Below are 25388 nucleotides of genomic sequence, written 5' to 3'. Positions count from 1 at the left end.
GGAGGAGGTGTTGCCTTATATATTAAAAATGTATACGCATGGACTGAGGTTGAGATGGGAGTAGGAGACAGACTTGTTGAAAGTCTCTGGGTAAGGATAAAAAGGGGTAAAAAACAAGGGTGATGTCATGGTAGGGGGTCTACTACAGGCCACCTAACCAGGAAGAAGAGGTGGATGAGGCTTTTTTAAAAAACTAACAAAATCATCCGAAGCCCAGGACTTGGTGGTGATGGGGGACTTCAACTCCCCAGACATCTGTTGGGAAAATAACACAGCAGGGCACGGATTATCCAACCAGTTCTTGGAATGTATTGGAGACATTTTTTTATTTCAGAAGGTGGAGAAAGCTACTGGGGGGAGGCTGTTCTAGATTTGATTTTAACAAATAAGGAGGAACTGGTTGAGAATTTGAAAGTGGAAGGCAGTTTGGGTGAAAGTGGTCATGAAATGGTAGAGTTCATGATTCTAAGGAATGGTAGGAGGCAGAAGAGCAAAAGAGAATGGATTTCAAGAAGGCAGTCTTTAGCAAACTCAGGGAGTTGGTAGGTAAGATCCCATGGGAAGCAAGTCTAAGGGGAAAAACAATTGAAGACAGTTGGCAGTTTTTCAGAGAGACATTATTAAGGGCACAAGAGCAAACTATCCTACTGCATAGGAAAGACAGGAAGTCTGGCCAGAGACCATGCTGGCTTACCCAGGAGATCTTCAATGATCTAAAAATCAAAAAAAGAGTCCTACAGAAAAGTGGAAACTAGGTCCAATTACAAAGATTGAATATAAAAAAACCTAACACAAGTATGTAGGGACAAAATTAGAAGGGCCAAGGCACAAAACGAGATCAAACTAGCTAGAGACAAAGGATAAAAAGAAAACATTCTACAAATACATTAGAAGCAAGAGGAAGATCAAGGACAGAGTAGGCCCATTACTCAATGTGGCAGGGGGGAGGGGAGAATAATAACAGAAAATGTGGAAACGGCAGAAGTACTTACTGACTTCTTTGTTTTGGTTTTTACCAAGGAGGTTGGTGGTGATTGGATATCTAACATAGTGAATACCAGTGATAATAAGGTAGGATCAGAGGCTAAAATAGGGAAAGAACAAGTTAAAAATTGCTTAGACAAGTTAGATGTCTTCACGTCACCAGGGCCTGATGAAATGTATCCTAGAATACTCAAGGAGCTGACTGAGGAGATATCTGAGCCATTTGCAATTATCTCTGAAAAGTCATGGAAGATGGGAGAGATTCCAGCAGACTGGAAAAGGGCAAATATAGTGCCAATCTATAAAAAGGGAAATAAGGACAACCCTGGGGAATTACAGACCAGACAATTTAACTTCTGTGCTCCAAAAGATAATGGAGCAAATAATTAAGCAATCAATTTGCAAACATCTAGAAGATAATAAGGTGATAAGTAACAGCATGGATTTCTTCAGAACAAATCATGTCAAACCAACCTGATAGCTTTCTTTGACAGGGTAACAAGCCTTGTGGATAGTGGGGAAGCAGTAGACATGGTATATCTTGACTTTAGTAAAGCTTTTGATACTATCTTGCATGACCTTCTCATAAATGAACTAGGAAATGCAACCTAGTTGGAGCTACTATAAGGTGGGCACATAAATGGGTGGAAAACCATTCCCAGAGAGTAGTTATTAGTGGTTCACAGTCATGCTGGAAGGGCATAAAGAGTGGGGTCCCCCAGGGATCAGTTCTGGGTCCGGTTCTGTTCAATATCTTCATCAATGATTTAGATAACGGCATAGGGAGTACACTTATAAAGTTGCAAGTGCTTTGGAGGATAATATTAACGTTCAAAATGATCAGGACAAACTGGAGAAATGGTCGGAAGTAAATAAGATGAAATTCAATAAGGACAAATGCCAAGTACTCCACTTAGGAAGGAACAATCAGTTACACACATACAAAATGGGAAATGATTGCCTAGGAAAGAGTACTGTGGAAAGGGATCTGGGGGTCATAGTGGACCACAAGCTAAATATGAGTAAACAGTGTAACACTGTTGCAAAAAAAGTGAACATCTTTCTGGGATGTATTAGCAGGAGTGTTGTAAGCAAGTCACGAGAATTAATTATTTTGCTCTACTCCGCGCTGACTAGGCCTCAGCTAGAATATTGTGTCAAGTTCTGGGTGCCACGTTTCAGGAAAGATGTGGACAAATTGGAGAAAGTCCAGAGAAGAGCAACAAAAATGATTAAAGGTCTAGAAAACATGACCTATGAAGGAAGATTGAAAAAATTGGGTTTGTTTAGTCTGGAAAAGAGAAGAGGAGAGCAGACATGATAAAAGTTTTCAAGTACATAAAAAGTTGGGAGAAAAATTGTTGGTCTTAACCTCTGAGGATATGACAAGAAGCAATGGGCTTAAATTGCAGCAAAGGCAATTTAGGTTGGACATTAGGAAAAGCTTTCTAACTGTCAGGGTGGTTAAGCACTGGAATAAATTGCCTAGGGAGGTTGTAGAATCTCCATTATTGGAGATTTTTAAGAGCAGGTTAGACAAACACCTGTCAGGGATGGTCTAGAGATAATATTTAGTTCTGCCACGAGTGCAGGGAACTGGACTAGATGACCTGTCGAGGTCCCTTCCAGTCCCATGATTCTCTGATTCTAAGTCTGTTACACCAGGGATCTGTTTGGCTCAAAGCATTTATATAACTGTAGATATCGCTGGTACCTTGGTTCACAAATAGACCTGATCAGATTTTGCTAACTGTAACCTTTTAAAGCTGCGATTTTCTTCCTTTCTTGTAACTTACATTTTAAATCCCAGTTACAGTGATGTCTAGGAGGAGTCATTCTACTATTAGGAATGATTTCTTCCATCAATGCATTATAATTAGGTATAAAGCAGAACTGCTTTAGGAGAAAACTCACTGATGTGGGGCCAGATTCATGATTATTCATTATTATTTGTATTGCAGCAATGCCTATAGACCTTGACTAGCTCAGGATCCCATTGTGCCAGGCATTGTACAAACATATACTAAATGACAGTCCCTGCTCTGAAATGCTTAGAGCAGAGAAGCTTGATGGCTGCTGGCCAGGGGGAGAAGGTGCAGGGAACATCTTTCTTCCCTTCACAGTTCTGTGTGGGGAGCTGTGCTGCCTGGTCCTGACTCTCCTCTCACTCCAGCCAGACTCCCTTATAATCCAGAGGTCAGTGGAGTCACACTGGTGTGAGAAGACAAGCTGGGCTCCCTGAGCGCAAAAGGGGGCGGCCAGTGTAACCCACTGTTACTGTGGGCTGTGTGTTAAGTGTCCCCCGGTGTGCCGGACCCATGGTAGGTGTCAGTAAAGCCAGGCTCATTATCTCAAGCTATAGAGACTCATGCTGAGAGCTCTGAAGGTCCCCATTTCTGTCCCCAGTGTGATAAGATGGTGGCTGTCACATCAGCCGCACTCAGTGCTTCTGAGGGGCAAGGTCCTGTGCTCCAGCAAGTGGTATCAAGCCTGTGCTGGGGGCTGGGGGATGCAAATGCTACACCTGTTCTAGCTTAGCAATTCCCATGGGGAGGATGCTCCCCTATTCTCTGAAGGCATCATACCAATTCATGCCCTGTGAAGAGCACCCAGGGAAGCCAGTGGGAGCTTCCACCTGTAAATCAAGGGTTCCAAATCTGTTGGTCTCATTGAGTCTCCTCCCAACAGTAAGATCTATTCCCTTTGTTGAGGAGCTGGTGCAAGAGGCTCGCATGCTGAGCTACTCCTGATTTTACGTGGGAGGAGAATGAGGCTGCTGGTATCTGTTCTCATCTCTGTCACTGAGTAACTGTGTCCCCTCAGGCAGCTCACTTCCCTGGGGCTCAGCTTCCCCCAGTGTAAAATGGGGATTAATATACCTATCTCCCAGAGGTGTTGGGAAGCTTAATCCCTCCATAGTGCTGAGCAGGTTATAACTACCAAGAAAAAATTCGTGCTTGTAAAGCACTTTAAGGCTTTGGAAGAAAAAGTGCAAGGTAAGTACAAAGCATTATTCTTAAACATACCACTCAGGACATGTTTAAATAAAACAGTTCAAAAAGAGTCCTTCAATAGCTAAGCAGCTGCTGTTTCCTCAAGTTTCAGTCTCATTTCTTTGGATCCAGTCCTGCTCTCAGAAGAACCTAACTAGAGCAGATCACACATCAGTGGCAAAACTGAGGCCCAAATCCTCAAAGGTATTAAGGCCCCTAACTCCCTCTGAAATCAATGGAAGTTAGGTGCCTAAATACCTTTGAGGATCTGGGCCTGATTCACTTCAGTGGGAACAGGAGGTAATTCACTATGTGTAGATATTGATATTTTTATCTGCTCTTCGGTCAGTTCCTGTAATACCACATATGCAGACATTCAGGCTACAGCAATGCTGCTGTTATGTACGCAGTGTAGCCAGTCTTTGTCGGCAGGAGAGAGCTCTTCTGCTGACAAAGTGCTGTCCACACCGGTGCTTTTTGTCAGTAAAACTTTTGTTGGTCAGGGGAGTGTTGTTTCATACCCCAGACCAACAAAAGTTTTACCGACAAAAGTGCTAGTGGAGACAAAGTCTTAGTTTCTGCACTTTACAAATACCAGAATCTTGAGAAAACTGATCCAGTATCTTTTCCTAAAGCATTCTCTTGCACTTGCAACTTTCCATCATCACTGTCTGATGTCTGTTTATACTTTGTGCTACTGCATTTTGTCAGAGTGAGCAGCCCTTAGCACCACTAGCTGTTAATACTGAGGATTCACTGTGCTCATATCACAGTTGATAAAATAGGACAACCTGGGATGAAAACAGTACCAGAAAGTCAGGCTTCCAGAAAGCATCCTAGAGATAATCTTTTGTAGATATGGGCAACAAATAGCTGCTGGAATAAGCAGATTCTGGTGAGCGTTTTTTTTTTTTTTTTTTTTTGCCAACTTGGAAGAATGATTCCCAAGTAATGAGAACCAGAGAACCCAAATGTGCCACCCTACAAAGGAGATTGACAGTAAGATCACTGAGGCTGACAGGCATTATTATTCTTGTGCAGGTTATTCTCCCAGCCCAATTATGTCCCTTATTGTACGGGTGCCTCATACAGTTGCTATAGTTAAGGTTTGTCAGACTTTGTCTTGCAAATGCCATTTTCCAGGGCTTTATAATACAGCCTCAAGAGTTCCCTTTCAGCATGGGCATGATTTTACCTTTGTTTTATTTTGGATCCGTTACAGGATCAGTGAAGTGGTGGGCAAATATCTGAACAAACTTGAGGGTTTTTTTGGGAAGGCTTTGAGCTCCTGCCATGACATAGTCCCCATGTGATGTTCTTCATTCCCGAGGGTGGCCATAGTCTGCACCCCTGAGTCGGGAGGCACAAGCCCCAAGCCCATCCACCAGTGCAGGGATGAAATTCTCCCCATTAGTGTCAATGGGAGTTTTTGATACCAACTTCAGCAGCAGCAGGATAGGGGGTGGGATATGTGCACACACATCACCTGAGGTGTGCTGATTGTAGTTTAGAGGACTGTAAAGGGGCTAGCCAGGGCTTGACCCTCTCTGGGGCAGCAGGGATCCACACCGCGTCACTACACACAGCTGAGGATTGGGGACTTAGTTTGGCCACGGAAGTCCTCCCTGGCAGCTCTTGTGGAGGCAGAAAATAAGTACAGTTATGCTGGGGCCCTTGGTCAGGGCGGGGCAATAATGACTCAGGCCCTCAGGCAGGGCTGCGCAATAATACTATAGCAGTATAAACAGTAGTGAGCCCAGGCCCTAGATCAGGGCCAGGCAATAATGAGTCAGGAGCTCAGGCCCTCAGGCAGGGCTGAGCATGACAGTAGGCCCAAGCCTCCAAACGGGTTGGGAGACGGGGAGACTGCCACCCACAAGTTGGGTGGCAGGGGGAACGCAGGCCCTCCCACTCCACTGCGTCCCAGCCCAGGGCCCTAGCAGCAGTAGACGATCCGCTGCTGTGTCAGTGGGGATCCTGGCCGCAACACACTGACGTGGGCTCTGGCAGTGCTACAGCCAGACTAGGGTCGGCTGGCCCCAGGCTACTTTCTGACTCCCCCTCTGGGGGTACCTGAGTCATGGTGGAGTCCTCGGGGGGTCCAGCACCACGGGTTCCTCAGGGTACCAGGTGAGCAGCAGGCCCGGCAACTCCCCCAGATAGTTGGAGGCTTCTCAGTCATGGCCTCCCCGGTGGCTGGCTCTCTAGTGAGCTCTGAGGGCGAGCCTTTATACTTCCGGGTCGCCGCCTGACCCTCTGAGGGGCGGGCTTAGAGCTCCCTAGCTCCGCCCACCCCGGCCTCTGGATGGGGTCGTCCCTCTCCGGGGCGGTGGAGAGCCACACCGCCTCACTGCAGGACCTAAGATTCTATCTACAGCTGGCAGCTACCAGAGATCTTCCTTTAGGTCAAGCAAAATGTTCACTAAGACATCTTGAGCAAACAGAATTCTTGTAAGGACTGAATCTACCCTACAACCATCTGTTTTACCAGCCTCTGGGCTGGAATAGGATTTGACTCTCTGTGGTCCTTATGCAGGGATCTGTGGCCACTAGAGGTACTTGGCAATCCACTGACTCCCTCTCCACCCCTGGTCAGCTCCCAGGTCCTTTCTCTACCCTGGTTTCTAAGGAGCTGGTACAAAACTCTACTGTGCTGAGCCCAGCAGATGCAGAATTCCCAAACAGTTTCTACAGCTGCCGTCACAGTAACATCTGAGTGCCTCACAAACATTAATGAGTTTATCCTCCCAACAATCCTATGACTACTTGTTTACCACAACACTGGACATCCTCCTCTTGTACAACAGCAAAAGTACTGCTGTGTTGAGAGTCTGCCACAGCCCCTGCATATAGGGTTAGTATCATCTCTAGTTTCTCTGCTTCACTTTCCCAGTGTGTAAAATGGGGATAATATTACACTACCTTACAAGGGTGTGTTAGTTTTAATCAGTTAATGATTGTAAAGCAGCTCCTGATTATGCTACAGAAATGCCAACTATTACTATTAAATATGATAGTTGTTGTTTGTAAAAACTCTTTGAAGATGAAAAGCACCATCTAGACCGGGGTGCTGTCCAGCACAGTATTACTGTATTGTAACTCTGTTGAAATCAGTGAAGTCATGCAGTGGTGAATCAGGTCTTGCAAGCATTATTAATATGTAAATACATTACAGCAATCATGGGGAGATGGGAATTTACGCCATACTAAATCAGTAATAACTCTAGTGAAGTCAATGCAGTTACATCAGTGTAAAGGTTTCAGAATAAGGCTCCATATCTTTTTGTTCTGATTCTCTCAAAGGCACTGGCTTTTTTTCCATGTTAAGAACTGAGGGTAGCCCTTATAGATTGTGTCAGATGTTCTGGGACCTTTAGATCAAAAATGTACCTTTTAGTCCTCGGGGAATTCCGCACCAAAAAATTAAAAATTCTGCGCACAGTATTTTTAAATTCTGCATATTTTATTTGTCAAAATAACACAAAATAATCATGCCGGTTTCAATAATTTTGGTAATTTATTACAAAATACCTGTCAGCGAGTATGTCTGTAACAATACAGACAACATAAAAGATTCAGGAAATGTTTTTTGACGAATAGATTCCTTACTAGGCATATTCATACAGAACTTTGAGTAATAATTTGTTTAAACTACAATGCAGAAACATATTTCCCACACCCCTCAGAAGCAATGCAAAGGCTTGGGGGAGTTGAGTTAATGGAGGAGCTGAGGGAGAGGGAAGTAATTGTTGGGAAGGAGCCTGGGAGTGAACTGTGGAGGGTTGTTGGGTGTGGGTGAGAGAAGTATGGAACAGGTTTTTTTTGGAGGGGGGGAGGGATTGTTAGGGAGTTGGGGAGCCTCCCCCAGGGAGACCATGGCTGAGCCCTAACTTCTCCCATTCAGTCAGGCACATCTGCCCATGTCCCCATGTGGCCCAGCATCCCCACTCAGCCACCCCTATTGCCCCCCGTCCTCATGTGTCCCTGCACTCCCTCTTCCCCCTGTCCCTATGTGGCCCTGCACCCCCACGCCCATTCAGTCCCTGGCACAATGTTGTCACCCCACTAGCTTCTGTGCCCTTGTCCCAGTCTGTCCCCTGCACTAGCCCTTCTGAACCCCAGTCTATGTGACCCTCCCAGCAGCTTATTTTGCCCCACTCTGTCCATCCCCCCATATCCCGTGCCTCCTCACCTGGCCCCATGGGCACAGCGCTGTGAGGAAGGGAGCCTCTTCCCCTCCCTCTCTGCGGCTGCCCTCTCTTCTGGAACCACATTAGCCCCTGGTGCAAAAGGTGTAATTGCAGCATGACCCCTCTTGCAGCTTCCCTTTGCCTCCCTGTCAGAATCAATTATTCTGTGGGGGCATCAATTGTGCACTTGCGCAGTGGTGCAGAATTCTCCCAGGACTAACGTTTTGGTATTCTTGAGTCCTGGACTTTCCCCAGTTTCAGTAACCAACCCACTCTTCCTCTTTCACAGTATCCCAGTATCCCAGGCTATAATCCTGCTAGCCATTGCTGATTATGACACTGTGATGATAATGGTGTATTTTCCTTAAGCTGATGAAAGAGACAAAATTATTTATATAACCAAGTAGAAAATATCAGAAAATTTCTGTTTATTGTAAAGATCATCATCATCATGTTCCTATTATGCCTCTGGCGTTTAGGGCAGTGACGAAGCTCCTCCACTCCTGTCCGTTTCTGGCAGGTCTTTCAATGGTTCCCCAGCTGTGCCCCAGGTTTTTCAGTTCAGCTTCCACAGCTCTTTGCCATGTTGTTTTCAGGGGCCTCGTTTTTGCTTGCCTTCAGGTGTCCATCTTATTGCAACTCTAGTGATGGAATCAGTTTCCATCCGAAGCACATGACCGATCCATCTCCAGCGCCTCCTGGCATTGATGGTGCTCAGATCCTCTTGGCTGCACTTTGTCAATAGATCTTGGTTTGAGATTGTAAAGATAAGGTTGGGAAATCTTGTTTAAATATACCTGTTAAAAGATTCCCATGTCAGCCAAGCCCAAAGAGAAAGGCTTATAATTCAAACCTTTTAAATTAATCCTTTGGAAAAGAAGGAAGCATGTTGAAAGAATAAATGCCCGAGGTACCAAAAGATAAAATTATAATGAAGACACATAAGATGAATGCACTGAAAGTGAATGAAACCAAAGTCTATTATACTGAACAATGAAGGTGTGGAAAGGGTTATTATATAAGAGAAAAGGAGATGGTGTTCCAGATTCACAAGAGTAAAAAATGGGAGCTGGATACCAAAAGGAAAGAAATCATCTCAGGCCACACCCACACTCTGTTAAAAATCAGTAGAATAGCATCCACTGGGCCTGGTCTGAGTTTGGCCCCTTGGTTTCTTTTCAGTGGGGTGGTAGCGTTTGCTAGAGTAAACCTTGGGGAAGACCACGGTGTAATGGTTACAGTGCCATAAGAAAAGCTCAAGATTTGTTTGGTAACAAGTAAAATTAGCTTTGAAGCCCCTGGCTTTTGACTATAGGGCCAAACCCCTCCCTCACATGTGTACATGCAATGTCCATTATCTCCAGTCGAAGATGTGAGAATATATAGAATTCGGCCCATAATTTTTGTTGGGGAGCATCATGACCCTCTTATATACTGAGCTACTGTCTCTCCCCTCTCCCACATGCTTCTCCTTGTAGGCTATGACTCTTGTAAGTATTTAATTTTTGGTCCAAAGTCTTTGGGCCTGATTCACTACTTTTTACTTCTGTTTTATACCTGTGTAACTCCACTGAAGTCAATGAAGTAAAAACAGCAGTGTAAAACTGGAGTAGCTCAGTGATGAATCAAGCCCTTTATGTTTCGGGAGTGCTTTGCATTCACCTCTCTCCTTTTAGACCCTTATCCAGCAAAGTGCTTAAGCATGCACTTAATTTTAAGCATGTGAGTAGTCCCACTGAAATCAATGGGACTAACTCACATGATTAAAGTTAAGCACCTGCTTACATGCTTTATTAGATCAGGGCCCTAAAGCTTGCCCCAAACTATCTGGACCCTATCACCTTAGGAAGTATTGTCCTCATTTTACAGATGTGGAACTGAGGCACAGAGTAGATGAAGTGATTTGTCCAAGCTCACATACTGAAAGCGGGTCTCCTGAGCTTCAGTCCAGTGCCCTAGCTACTAGGTCATCCTTCCTGTCCTTTTTGATACAGAGCCATGCGCCCCCATAGTGAGTCCACCCATTTGGACCTTTTGGTCCCTGCATTGTTGTCACTGCTCCCAAATGACACCCTCCTTTACAAACCTTAGGGCTCACCTCCTAAGACTCCACATAAGGTTTTTGCAGCTGTTCAGCAGAATAATGTCTCATGCCAAAAACTTCCAAATGTCAAAATCATGGCCATTTTATTAGCAACATGAAAATCATGGAGTCTGACACTCTTGACAGCTGTGAGAAATAATACAGCCACAGCAATCATGGTTTTTTCCCCTTTCATACTTTAAATTCTGTTCTGTGTGAGTGGCTGCTCCACTCCCACAAATGGTCTTGAGTTACTGCTGCCTGTATTCTAAGGTGATAAGATCACAGTATTTGGGGTCAGTAATGAATTTCCCCCACGTATATTGGCAGGGAGCTGGTGTCTTGAGGAAGGAACCTCTTTTAGGGTCAGGTGTGCATATCCCACATGTCCAGCTTTCTGCCACTGCAGAGACCTCGGGCAGTGGAAAATCTCAGTTCTAGCCAACTAATTTCTATAGCCTCAGTTCTGCAACCCATAATTTGAGTGTTACTGATTTGCACTAGTAGTACCATTGAATTTCCTGGGACTAGTCATGGGAGCAAAAATTACTCTGGGTAATGCTTGCAAAATCAAACTCCTTCGTACATTTCACTCTTCTTGAAAACGCACAGCCTAGCTTTATGGTATAACATGCTTTGCCTTCCTGTCCCCAAGCACTCTGCGGCTGAATCACCAAGAACACAGGAGTGCAAAAACAAGGTACAGTCAGCTCATTGCAACAACCACTGCTTACCTGCCTTTGTGTTTTTCCTTCTCTGCTGGAAGAAAAACCTACTGTGCCTGCCATGTCCTTGTTTACACTGTCATGCGCAATCACTCATAAGGACATCTTAAGCTGTTGCATACTTCTTGGCTTCTCTTTGGGTTGATCTTTGGCAATCGTCGGACTGCTTATTTTTAACTTGAGGATTAAGCACTAAGCATTATACAACATCCACCGCAGTCATATCAAGTGACCACAGGGAAATGCAAAACCATGTTAAATTTTCTGTACAACAGTTTGATTCTTGACAATAGTCTGCGTATAATAACATCATCTGCCATCATTGCTTCATAATGCATTTCTAAGCAAATGTTTTATTGTACTAATGGTTTTCCAGTATTCTAAACAAGGGATAAGCAAATGATTTGGATCAGTTTAACAAGGGCTAGATTGCTAGCAGGCAGCTTCTCACAAGCTGCTTTTGAAACATTTTGGGATTTCTTTAAAAGACTAAACAATCACTGTAATGGTAGGAATATATTTGTCTACTTCTAATTAATCATAGACACTGACTAGTAAAATGAAAAGATAAAAATTGACCGTTTTGTATAAATTCTATGCCTGATCTACCTTTGCACTATGGTGCCTCAGACCTCACAAATGAAGCAAGGTTGAGCCTGCTCAGCACTTGGAAAGGAGACCTCCTGAGAATACTGCAGGAAGTGGTGTTGGGGACTCAGTAACTGGTGCAGTTCCCTCTGAGTCAGGTCTGATTGAATGCATCCATCTCCTGCAAGGGGACTACAGCTGCCTTCTTCTGGATGAGACATAAACCAAAAGTCCTGGCCACTTGTGGTTGTTAAAGCTCCCCCGGTTCTTTTGATAAGACTAGGAGCACTAGCCCTGGAATCTTGGCCAAATTCTAGTGGAGGTAAATTCCATGCTGGTGATTATGAATATTTATTATTAAATCTCACCCGGCAGATTCAGTTCCACCCTGTTCTCTTCACTTCCTGTCCTAAGCTATGGTGCCAAATTGCTGTGCTTTGTTAGGGCACCCAAGAGATGGTCGCACTTCATTGTTGGTGGAAAAGATCAGTCTTTACCTTGCGTATTGCACAGGGTGCTGTGAGCTTGAATTAGTCTGTAAAGTGCTTTGTGATTCTGAGCTGAAAGGGGCTGTAGAAGTGCAAAGTATTATTAGTGCTAATGAAACCTGCTGCTCGCTGCATAGGTTAAACTATAAACAGCTAACAGCTGGAATCCTTCATAATTTAAATGAATACATTAATTCCATAAAGGAGATCAGTCTGTCTCACTACAGCCCAAGTTCTGCCCTTGGATGTTTGCCCACTGATTTCAATAGGAGCCGTGCACATGTGTCTGAGGACAGAATTTGGCCCTTAAAGTGTGAGCTGTTGTGGAGACTCAATTAATGTGGGCACGCCCCCTTTAGTGACCGCTTCTAATTGGGTTCTTTTGTCATTCATGAAAGGCTGGAATTTTTTCCACTCCACAACTAGCCCCATAAATATATGAAGTGTTTTTATTTATGTAGCTTACTACACAGATCTGTGGAATTGTAATAACAGAGCGCAGGTCACTGCTGCAGAAGAAAACTATAATTGTATGTCATTTAAAAACCAAGGTTACTAGATAGTTTTCTAAGGGCTCAGACATTTTTATCCCCTTTGTGGCTGTTAGGAGAACATGATCTTTCTTTTTTTCTCTTCCCAGCTGTCCCTATCTGCAGATCTTGGCTCTAGCCCAAAAGGACCAGTTCGCCCATGTTGGGCTACTCACCAATCAACAGGGTACCCTGTTACCAAAGCAACAGCTAAGATCCTAGCTCAAAGTGCCCAGTGGAATGCTGGGATACGACCAGCCCCTGTTCGAGCTCCAGTACCAAAGCTGAGTGAAAGAGGGAAGAAGGCCTTTGCAAGGATGAGCAGAAGTTCTCCATGTTAGTAAGCTGTTCTGTTTCGTTCTTAAGCTATCATAGAGACTACAGCTCTCTGAACTTGGAGTTGGGGAGCCACTGTCATTATGTTCCCTGATGCCAAGGAAGCACCAGTCATTTTAGATGGTGTGAACCAAACTGACTGTAATTTACCAGCCCTAAAATGTGACACAAAGACTCACACGTAGCAGTTTCCTATGGCATCTGTCTCTCATGACCGTCACAGTACCTAAGGGCCAGTCTATGCTACAAAAGCTTTGATGGGACAGCCATATTGGTACAGCTATCCCAGCAGAGCTCCTTAATGTAGGCACAGCAAATACGAGTCAAAGGAATTCTTTTGCTGGTGTTGTTAAAGCACCTCCAAGAACAACATAAACTATACCGGCAAATGGAGTCTTTTGCCAAAATGGGGGTTGGGGTACGTGCCTGCTTGTGTGTATGTGTCCATCCCAGCATCCCCATGTCCGTCAGGGTGTGGTTTTTTCACACTCCTAGTCGATGTAGGTATGCCAGCAAAACTTTGTAGTGTAGGCTTGGCCTAAATGCTGGCAAGAGCTTTGTGTGACTTGAACTCCCGGGTGTTCACCTGTAGAGCAGGGAGTTTGTCTCCAATGTGACTACAGATGTTTTAACACCTTGTTACATAGGTGTCTAGGGGCCTGGTGCAGAGCCCATTGATTCTGATGTGCTTTGGACGAGGCCCTGGATGGATGCCTTAGGCTGGGGATTGATAATGCTGGGTTGGAAGAAGCGTCCCCTCAAGGAATTAGAGAAGAAAATGCTACTTTTACCACCAGTCCTGGGGAGAGGTTTAGAACTGCTGATAAAACAGTCGAATGACATCATCAACAGCAATTTTTGCCATGCCAGCCGAGGGCTAGCTCATGCAGTCCTTACACAGGGCCTTCCCTTGTGACATGCTGAGCATCATGCAGCATAACCTCAGCTTCCAGTGAGCACCTTCAAGGAGTCGCTCAGCACCTGGCAGCATCGGGTCCTCGGAACGTAATCAGGCAAAAATCCCATTGATCCCAGTAGGGGGGTTAATTGATTAAGGATTGCAGGATTTGACCCTTACGTTTTTTAAAAGAGTAACCAGTTCAATGGATAAAGAAACCAGACTGGGCACAGCAGAAGGCATCTGATATAGCGCCATGTAGCATTTTCAAAGAGAAACTGCAGGTGCCGTAAATGGAAGTGGATTGACAGCATTTATTAATGATTCCCTATGGGAGGAGGGTATGGAGTGGAGTCCTGTGGGGACCCCTTCTGAGCTCCATACCATTCAGAGGCTTCTTTTGTGACTAGGAGCCAAGGGCGATGATCTAGAACTTGGTGTGATCGTAACTCCCTTGCTTTGTGAGGGGTAGGATTTAAATGCAATCCAATCTTGATACACTGGAGAAGGGGGTGGAATTGAGACAAATGAGAAGTGGGGCACGTAGGAAGGAATATGCAAATGCATCTATATGAACTGGAGGAGGGGCAGTCAGAGGGTTATAGAGGTAGGTATACACAGCATATAAATCAACAATACAGAGCCTATATATAAAATAGGGCCCTATCCAGCGGTGAGGTCACATGGACAGAGCCCCAGTGAGGCTCTGCATTGGTCTGCAGCCCATACATGAGAAGCTCATTGCAGGATCAGGGCCTTCGACTGTATTAATTAATTAGCATATCACACGTCCATCAAGTGCGGTAATTGTTCTGCTCCGTTTGACACCATTCTGGCTCCTGGGGCAATACTGCACTCAGTCTTGAGCGCTACAGTTCAAAAAAGGACACAGGAAAATGCGAGTGAAAGCAGAGTTGATTCACACAGAGAAGACTCTTAGAAAATAAGCTGAGAGGAAAGGGGGAGGAGAGGAACTACTGTCTCCAAAAACCTACAGGCATCTTGTAAAGGAGATGGATGAATTATCCTCGCTAAACTATAAGGATTTCTCAAGAAATGATAAGCTGTATTAAGTGTAATTTAGGTTGATTGCTGAGCAAAACTACATAACCCCTTGTAAAAGAGAGACAGTCAAGTTCTTCTTTACCGTTCACATCTTCAGGGACCTCTTCTGGATCTCCGCAATCCCCTCTGTGCCTTTCTTAAGGTGAGCTGACCAACATTAGACTCAGATCTCCAGATGAGAGTAGTTTGCCATATTCCCATGACGCTGGAAATGCAGGCAGTAGAATTAGGGATATTTGTAACAGGACCAAATTCTACAAAATGAGGTACTGATTTTGCAGTTTAGAAATAATCTACACATCCATTCAGTGACTAAAACAATCTATAGCAGCTGCTAGTCTCAGGATTTTCTCTTTATCCATTCTAGCATCCCCACTGTTTGAAGCTCAGCCCTGGCAAATTCCTCCATCGGACCATGGATCTGATGCAGAGTAAGGGAGTGAAGGTTCAGTGCAATTCATCCCCATCAAACCGGCTCATCTGCCCAGCTTTCAGAAGATGCCGATCACGTCCCCTGAGTTACAGTGAAGAACGGATGTTACTGAATCATGCTCAATGTCTCAAGGATCCAGCTCCATTTTTTTATATCACTTGTCACAATAAGAGACTTCCCCTGCACCCCACTGAACTCACTATACAATGTGGAGAACCAGGCATGGAGACCCTGAGGGAGATTTACTAGTATAGCTCTGGGCTAACTGCATTGCAGCCAGTTTATACTGAAGGGTTTTTGGGGCAGGGACTATATTTTACTACATATACATACAGCACATAGCAGAGTGGGCCCTCACTAAGGTTGGGATCTCCAGGTGCTACCATAATACAAATAAGTCATGTAATACTAGAGAGAGATCAGAATTTGAATCAGTATCTTGTTTGCTATCTTGCCTTTTTTCAATATGTTTTCTTGTCTCTGCTGCTTTGGATGCTGATGCCTCATTCTGCTTTCACTCAGTGTATGTCTTCACTGCAGAGTTAACTTGGGCAATTGGCACCCGGGTTAGTCTAACCCAGGTGCAAGCCGCCACACGGCAAAGCCTTACTGTCTTACTGTGTCCTCACTGGTGCTGAACTCCCATGTGTGTGTCATTAGGACTTTGGGGGCATATCCCATGGTCCTGTGTGTTGCAGTATGCTGAGCTACGCTGATTCTTTCCCAGTGAATTGTGGGAGAATTTGTCTGTCTTTCTGGGCACAGGGGGGATTGTGGGAGGGCACTGCAGGATTACCAGCACTGGAGTGATTTAGGCCTGGCCTACCCTAGGGGAGGGGATCAATCAAAGTTACGCAACTTCAGCTACATGAATAACATAGCTGAAATCGACATACTTAGATCTACTTACTGCGGTGTCTTCACTGTGGTAAGTCGACAGCTGACACTCCCCTGTTGACTCCACCTGTGCCTCTCTCTCCGGTGGAGTACCGGAGTCGAGGGGAGAGCATTCGGCGGTCGATTAATCGCATCTAGACTAGATGCGATAAATCGACCCCCACTTGATCGATCGCTGCCCCTTGATCCAGCGGGTAATGTAGAAAAGCCCTTAGACTGTGTCCTCACTGCAAAGTGAGTGGTTACAGCCTGAGTGAATGTGGAGCCCAGGATCTTACTTATCCCCCAGCTGTGCCTGCTAGCCTGGATTTAAACTCCCCTGAACTCAGGGGAGAGGTTTGTGCATGGATGGGAAGGTGGGTTAGGGCTAAAAGCCAGGTAAGAGCTCAGGTTAACTCTGCACTGAAGACAGATCCTCTCCAAGGTTTGACTCCATGACTTACAATGGTGTGACTCCTGATTTACACCAGCATGAGAGCAGAATCAGACCCCAAACTTTGGCTAAAAGAGTTGCATGAGGTTTTCCATGTGGCGCTGATACCAATATGATTGGCACAGAGAAGGTGAATCAGGCACCCGTGCTTACCTTGTTCATGATACAAGAACAAGAGAGAAGTCAGCAAAACTGAAAGGCAGCAAATTTAAGACTGATAACAGGGAATTTGTTTACATGTAATTAACCTATGGAACTCTTTGCCACAATATATCATTGAGGACAAGAGCTTAGTAGGATTCAAAACAGGATTAGACACAGTAACTTTAGATAGAAAGAAAGTAAAGTCTCATGCTTCGTGAAGATGCAGATGCCAGCTACTAAGTGATGAGGGTTTAGAATAAGCTTCCTTTGTGAGCAAGGTTATTCTGTAATTGTCCACAGCAAGATTTATTGTACCTTCCTATGAAACATCTGACACTGGACACTGTCTGAGCCAGGATACCAGACTAGAGGGACCACTTGTCTGGTCCAGCATGGTAATTCCCATGATCTGGTTCTTTGTCTCTAGCTGTGTTTTGTAATGTGCCATGTATATTTCTAACTCCAGATCAGTTAATTAGTAATAACCCAGCTCATCTCCTTTTCCCACTCTTGACTGTGTACCTTCTTTCAGGCTGCTTCCTATACTTGGAAGTATCCTTCTTGTCTACCTAAGGCCCACTCACTCCTTCCTCAAATCCCTCTCTATAAACCTTTTCCCCAGGAAGTCTTCCTATATTGATTGCCTTATTGAGGTTCCTACAATTTCTCTGGCCTAATTTGTTATCCTGTGTTTATTAAGAACATCTAGTGCCCATCTTTAAAAAAGGGAAGAAGGAGGATCTGGGGAACTACAGGCCAGTCAGCCTCACCTCAGTCTGTGGAAAAATCATGGAGCAGCTCCTCAAGGAATCAATTCTGAAGCACTTAAAGGAGAGGAAAGTGATCAGGAACAGTCAGCATGGATTCATAAGGGCAAGTCATGCCTGACTAACCTAATTGCCTTCTGTGACGAGATGACTGGCTCTGTGGATGAGGGAAAAGCAGTAGACGTGTTATTCCTTGACTTTTAGCAAAGCTTTTGATATAGTCTCCCACAGTATTCTTGCCAGCAAGTTAAAGAAGTATGGGCTGGATGAATGGACTATAAGGTGGATAGAAAGCTGACTAGATCATCGGGCTCAATGGGTAGTGATCAATGGCTCCATGTCTAGTTGGCAGCTGGTATCAAGTGGAGTGCCCCAAGGGTCGGTCCTGGTGCCGGTTTTGTTCAATATCTTCATTAATGATCTGGAGGATGGCGTGGATTGCAGCCTCAGCAAGTTTGCAGATGACACTAAACTGGGAGGAGTGGTAGATACACTGGAGGGTAGGGATAGGATACAGAGGGACCTAGACAAATTAGAGGATTGGGCCAAAAGAAATCGGATGAGGTTCAAACAAGGACAAGTGCAGAGTCCTGCACTTAGGAAGGAAGAATCCCATGCACTGCTACAGACTAGGGACCGATTGGCTAGGCAGCAGTTCTGCAGAAAAGGACCTAGGGGTTACAGTGAACAAGAAGATGGATATGAGTCAACAGTGTGCTCTTGTTGCCAAGAAGGCTAACGGCATTTTGGGATGTATAGGTAGGGGCATTGCCAGCAGATTGAAGGACGTGATCATTCCCCTCTATTCAACATTGGTGAGGCCTCATCTGGAGTACTGTGTCCAGTTTTGGGCCCCACACTACAAGAAAGATGTGGAAAAATTGGAAAGAGTCCAGCAAAGGGCAACAAAAATTATTAGGGGGCTGGAGCACATGACTTATGAGGAGAGGCTGAGGGAACTGGGATTGTTTAGTCTGCGGAAGAGAAGAATGAGGGGGGATTTGATAGCTGCTTTCAACTACCTGAAAGGGGATTCCAAAGAGGATGGATCTAGACTGTTCTCAGTGGTACCAGATGACAGAACAAGGAGTAATGGTCTCAAGTTGCAGTGTGAGAGGTTTAGGTTGGATGTAAGGAAAAACTTTTTCACTAGAAGGTGGTGAAGCACTGGAATGGGTTACCTCGGGAGGTGGTGGAATCTCCTTTCTTAGAGATTTTTAAGGTCAGGCTTGACAAAGCCTTGGCTGGAATGATTTAGTTGGGGATTGGTCCTGCTTTGAGCAGGGGGTTGGACTAGATGACCGCCTGAGGTCCCTTCCAACCCTGATATTTTATGAACATAAGAATGGCCATACAGCGTCAGACCAATGGTCCATCTAGCTCAGTATCCTGTCTCTGACAATAGCCAGTGCAGAGCTTCAGCGAGAGTGTACAGAACAGGGGCAATTTTGGAGAGATCCACTTCTGTCTTCCCCTCCTGGATTCTGGCAGTAAGCGGTTTAGGGTCACCCCGAGCATGGGGTTACATCGCTGACCATCTTTTCTAATAGCCATTGATGGACCTATCCTCCATGAACTTATCTAAATTCTTTTTTGAATCCAGTTATACTTTTGGACGTTGAAATATCTCATAGCAATGGGTTCCACAGGTTAATTGTGTGTGGCATGAAAAAGTACTTCCTCCTCTTTGTATTAAACCTGCTGGCTAGTAGTTTCATTGAGTGACCCCTGTTTTTTGATTTGTGGGAAAGGATAACTACTTTTTTCCCCATACCATTCATTTTATACACCTCTATCATATTCCCCCTTAATAGTCTCTTTTCTAAACTGAATGGCCGTAATCTTTAGTGTGTCCTCCTATGGAAGTCGTTCCATATACTTGATCATCTTTGTTGCCCTTCTCTGAACTTTTCCCAGTTCTTTTTTGAGGTGGGGCAACCAGAACTGGGCATAGTATTCAAGGTGTGGGTGTCCCATGGATTTATATAGTGGCATTATGATATTTTTGTCGTATTTTCTATCCCTTTCCTAACAGTTCATAGCAGTTTTTGACCACTGCTGCACATTGAGCTGAAGTTCTCAGAGAACTATCCACGATGACTCCAAGATCTCTTTCTTGAGTGGTAACAGCTAATTTAGACCCCATCGTTTTGTATGTAGAGTTGGGATTATTTTTTCCAATGTTCATTACTTTGCCCATATCAATGTTGAATTTCATCTGCCATTTTGTTGTCCAGTCACCCAGTATTGTGAGATCCCTTTGTAACTCTTCACAGTCAGCTTTGGACTTAACTCTCTTGAATAATTTTATATCATCTGCAAACTTTGCCACTTCACTATCTACTCCCTTTTCCAGATCATTAATGAATATGTTGAACAGCCCAGGTCCAAGTATAGATCATTGGAGGACTCTACTGTTTACCTCTCTGCAGTGTAAAAACTGACCACTTATTCCCACCCTTTTTCCTGTCTTTTAACCACATACTAATTCATGAGAAGACCTTCCCTGGTATCCCATGACGACTTAGTTTCCTTCAGAATTTTTGTTGAGGGATCTTGTCAAAGGCTTTCTGAAAGTCCAGGTGTACTATATTGACTGGATCACCCTTATCCACATGCTTGTTGACACCCTCGAAGTATTCTAACAGATTGGTGAGACACGACTTCACAAAAGCCAGGTTGACTCTTCCTTAACAAATTGTGCTCATCAATGTGTCTGATATTCTGTTTTTTACAATAGTTTCAATCAATTTGCCTGGTACTGAAGTTAGGCTTACTGGCCTGTAATTGCCAGGATTGCCTGTGGAGCTGGTTTTTGAAAATCGGCATTACATTAGCTACCTTCCAGTCATCTGCTACAGAGCCTGATTTATGTGATAGGTTACATACCCCAGTTAATAGTTCTGCAATTTCATGATTGAGTTCCTTCAGAACTCTTCAGTGAATACCATCTGCGCCTGGTGACTTATACTGTTTAATTTATCAATTTGTTCTAAAACCTCTTCTATTGACCCATCAGTGTGGGACAGCACTTCATGTTTATCACCCAAAAGAAATAGCTCTGATATGGGTATCTTCCCCACATGCTCTGCATTGAAGACAGATGCAAAGAATTCATTTAGCTTCTCTGCAATGGCCTTGTCTTCCTTGAATGCGCCGAGAACGCCATTGTCATCTAGTGGCCCCACTGCCGTTTGGCAGGCTTCCTGCTTCTGATGCACTTAAAAAAATTCTTACCATTAATTTTGCCTCTTTAGCAAGTTGCTTCTGTCTGAATTGTCTGAGTGGTTTGTCTGAATTAGGCAGTATGTTCTTTGTGGCAGGACCTCCAAGAATAGCTGTATATTACTAAATGACAGGCTAAATAAGCAAATACAATGATGTAACATTGGGAGGGGGCTGACTATGTTAATATAGTTCTTAAGCCACGGAGCATGCTCAGTATGAAGATGCTGTTTTTGGAAGCCTGACCAGACTCAGACTGAGCTGAATGCTCCAGCAACTAATAACAAGGCTGTGCTTTTCCTATAGACAAACCTGCATCCTGAGCGCTCACTGAACATTAAAGGGAATGTGTCTGATGTGGAGGTTTATACAATGCTTGTGTATTTCTGGTGCTTTAAAAGTAATTTATAGAGAAAGAATAACATTCCCCAGGCACCTGGAAATCCAGAGGATCCTTGAAATAGTAGCACAGCTGCTACTAAGGGTCTTAATGTAACTGCTGCCCGTTACCTGACTGGTGTAAAACAGATGATCTGAATATTTATTTTCAATAAGTTGCTTTTTTTATATGGCTTTGGGGAAGCTCTATCAGAGTCTTGAATAGCAGAGAAAAAATACAAGGACGTAGGCTCTGCGCCCTGGTTTTGTCACGGTTTTGCTGGATGACCTTGGGCAAATCTGATCACCTGTCTCTATCTCTTTAAAACAGAGATGATACCCACCTTTGTGAAGTGCTGTGAGATCTACTGATGAAAAACACGAAATAAGGGCAAAGCCTGATTATTGTTTTTGTGTCCTTCTTTGTCGATATATGTCATTGTTCGATATTTCCAGATCCCAGGCAATTATAATTGCAATCTTTACCCAAACACAGCTAAAGTACCTTATAAATAAGGCTAAGATTTTGTCAAGGATATTTTTAGTAAAACTCACGGACAGGTCATGGACGAAAAAAGAAAAATTCACAGAAGACATGACCTGTCTGTGACTTTTACTAAAAATATCTGTGACAAAATGGGGATCTGCAGGTCCCCACACCGCCTGAAGGGGGCAACAGCACAGGGGCTAGGACCCACATGCAGCAGCTGGGGGCTGGGGGGTATCTGCACTACCTGCAGCTCCAGGGGCCACAGCAGCCGGGAGCTTGGGGGTCCCCCCGCTGCCTACGGTGGTTGGGTGCTGTGGGGTGCCCCTGCTGCACGCTGGGGCTGGGAGCTGCAGGGCACCCCTGCCACCTGCAGCTCCAGGTGTCTGCGGTGGCCGGGAGCTTTGGGTTTCCCCACCACTGCCGCTCTTAGTGGCTGGGAGCTCGGGGGTTCCCCACCGCTCGTGATGGGCTGGGTTCTTGGGGGTTCCCCTGCCACCGGCAGTTCTGGGGGCCCCCACCTCTGATAGCAGCCAGGAGCTGCAGGGTACCCAGGTGCATGCGGTGGTGTGGAGCTCTGGGGGCTGCCAGAGGTAGCGGGGGTACCCCGTAGCTCCCTGCCCCTCGGGTAGTGGGAGACCCTGCAGCTCCCGACCACCACAGGGTGAAGTCCCGCAGGTCACTGGAAGTCACAGACCTCCATGACTAAATCGTGGCCTTACTTATAAACCCTTATGGCCAATGAATCAGTGGATTTATTGCTGAATTCCACCAGTAATAGAAGAAGGGCCACATGATGGGGTTTACAGCCCCCACACTAAACTAGAGCAAGGCATGGAGCAGGACTGGGACAGGAAGGCCCCTCAACAGGTAAAGGGTATGCTCCAGGTGGAGAGACAGTTTTAAAAGGGCACCGGTAGCTCAGTGAGAGGAGGGGAGGACTAACAGGCAGAACCAGGAAGTGAGGTTGACACCTGGAGCTGTGGGAAGAGCGACTGCAGCCTTCTCTCACTCCAGGAGCAGTGGTCCATATTTTCCCACCCCTCTCTGGAGCCGAGAATCCACAAGAGATCCCAAAGAACAGGATGTTGACCCCTTCCAGACAAAGCAGATACTACTGACTGTGACCATGCCCAAACAAAGGAGCCACAGCCCAACCGGAAGTGACCTGGACAGGGGGCACATAACTTGGGGTGGACCAACAAGTAGTCCAGACACTGTAACACCCCTGTAGCACCCTGGGTTGGGACCTGGTGCAGTGGGAGAGCCTGGGTCCTCCTCTCCTGCTCCCCGTCATCATTACAAAACCCCAAGTGGGGGAACAGGGGACACACAGAGACTGAGGCCTTCTCTATGCACCCATCAGGGCCCCCTTCAGGGCAGGCAGACTGAAGAAAACTGTAAAGCCACTGTCTGACCAAAATTGGCGGAGAATGCAGGCATATGTCCTTGGGCCTGAAGGGAGCCTGAGACATTAAAACAAAAACTGAAGTGGATTGTAGGGATGGATCTTGACAAATTGCTATAATGTGTTGTGGAGAATCAACAGCAACAAACCGACCCAGTATTGCAACACCCGGCAATGCAACAATAGCAGCAGGCTATGTAGCAACAACAGCAGCAGCAGCTCATTAGGGAGTTGGCAACACAACATGGCTTCTAACCCACCAGTGGGAGTGGCGAACAACAGCCTGACTCCAATCCTCCCTCTGAAACTGACAACAATGGAACCAGACGATGAGCCCAAAGCATTCCTAGTAATGTTCAAGAGGGTCGCCATGGCAGCCTATTGGCTGGTGGAGAGCTGAGTGGTCCTGATTGCCTCATACCTGAAAGGGGTGGCCCAGGCCGATACTGAAGCCTTGATGCGATGGCTGCGCAGGACTATTCCCCACTCAAGGCAGCCATCTTAGATGCTTTTGTCATCTCAGAGGAGACCCAATGCAGAGGGTACGGCAGGAGAGATTTTCGGCCAGAGCCTGACCCAGGACAGTAACCCAGACTTTAAAGGAACATTGCTGGTGGTGGTTCCAGCCCTAGGAAATAACAGGAGTACAGGTGGTGGAAAGGTTCATGTTGGAGAAGATTCAACAAAGTTCTCCCCCTGGAATACGGGACTGGGTGGTCCGATACCAACCAGAGACACTGTAAAAAGCAGTGACACTGACTAAGAATTACGTGCTGTCTGCTGGGCCTATCCAAGAAACACCAAGGAGGGACCTGGGCCAACCACAGCCAAATCAGATGACCAGAGGAAGAGTGAGGAGAGGAGGTACAAGAGAAATCTGGCTTACCAATCCAAGGAGGGATGGCCAAGTGAGCAGAGACTGCCCTCGGGGGTTGAGCCCCACAGAGAGATGAGACAGGAGGGAGGTTCCAGTCCGGCGAGAGGCTCCTCCATGGAAACACCACTGAATTTGGGAGCACAAGCAGGTAAGGCCCCTTTACTGGCTGGCGTCATGTGTGGGCAACCAGGCCACTTCCGATGGGATTGCCCATACGTGGACTGCAGCTATGGTCAGGTCTGGAGGATGGAACCCAGAACTCACAAGAAGGGACTGGAAAAAACTAGTGGTCCCAGTGCAGGTTAAAGGGGTCAGAATGCAAGGCTTAATAGCTTCGGGGTATAGTCAAACAGAGGTCAGAGAATACCTGCCAGGGGTTGAGGATGGGCCGTTGGGTACCATTTTTCTACAATGTGTCCATGGGGATGTGCACCTTGTACCCTATGAGATAGGTAGAGTTACCAATGTGGAACCACGCTGACATGGCCTGCGTGGGGGTGGCCAGCAACCTAGCCTACCCTGTGACAATTGGGCAGGACTGGAAGTTCTTTTGAGAATGGATAGAGGAGGGGCAAGGGAAGGCTCTGGAGGGAAAAAGAGGGGAGTCTGTGGACTCGATAGCAGGAGACCCTCAGGGAATGGTTGGGCTGAGGGAGGATAATGACTGCGGGAAGGAACAGCCACATCCCCTGTTAATGGTCCTACTCCTACTGACACCCCATGAGGACTTGAGCCAAGGATCCACATACCCCCCTCCCCCAACATCAACCTGCTCTTGGGCCAAGTTGACTTGACTGAAGAAAAACAAAGTGATTTGATGCTGAGCCAAACCTACAAGCAGCTCACCCGGGTCAACGATGAAGTAAAGGACCCGCTGCAACCAAAACTATGGCCACACTTTGAATTGTAAGGGGAAAAAGTATACCGAGCAGTGACAGACCCTCAGAGTGGGGAGGTCAGGATGCACCTCATCGTCCCCAGGTGCTTCTGAAGGGAGGTGTTGAAGCTGGCCCAAGTGGTATCTCGCGGAGGAATCATCGGGCAGGAAAAAAGTCTTGAAAGACATGAGCTTTTATGGGCCTGGTGTCCACAAGGAAGTGTGGGACGATTGCACTTCATATGCTCCAAATGTCAGTGGATGAGCCCAAGGAAGGGTGGACGAGCCTTCTAGTGCCCTTCCTGTGGTGGGAACCCCATTCGAAAGTGTAGGAATGGATTTAATAGCCCCCCGGGAAAGAGCATGGCAGGACACCAATAGGTCTTAGTGATCACGGATTATGTCGTGTGCTATGCCAGGGCACTACCCCTCCGATCCACAAAGGTGACAGGTGTTGCTGCAGCGCTTACAAAAGTATTTGCTCAAATAGGCATCCCCAAAGCAATAATCACCGACTCAGGAACCAATTTCATGTTCAGATTAGTGAGGAAGGTGTGCAGTTTACTAGAAGTCAAAGCCTTA

At 45.7% G+C, this 25388-nt stretch overlaps 1 protein-coding gene across 2 annotated transcripts in view; it reads left to right on the top strand.

Annotated features, from left to right (window-relative positions):
* FBXO16 (F-box protein 16) overlaps positions 1–17609 on the top strand; it is a 52782-nt gene extending 35173 nt beyond the window's left edge. The window contains exons 8-10 of one of the 2 annotated variants that reach the window (XM_043542077.1): positions 10906–10950; positions 12692–12917; positions 15248–17609. In XM_043542077.1, coding sequence (XP_043398012.1) covers positions 10906–10950; positions 12692–12917; positions 15248–15315 — 339 coding nt within the window. In that variant the 3' untranslated portion in view covers positions 15316–17609. The remainder of the gene's footprint in view (positions 1–10905; positions 10951–12691; positions 12918–15247) is intronic. The other variant, XM_037893832.2, reaches the window with a different exon arrangement.
* The last annotated feature ends 7779 nt before the right edge of the window (positions 17610–25388 follow it).

This window comes from Chelonia mydas, chromosome 3 (genome assembly GCF_015237465.2).
Source record: "Chelonia mydas isolate rCheMyd1 chromosome 3, rCheMyd1.pri.v2, whole genome shotgun sequence".
Lineage (NCBI taxonomy): Eukaryota > Metazoa > Chordata > Testudines > Cheloniidae > Chelonia > Chelonia mydas.
Note: the sequence above shows the minus strand (reverse complement) of the source record. Positions and strands in the feature narration are given on the sequence as shown.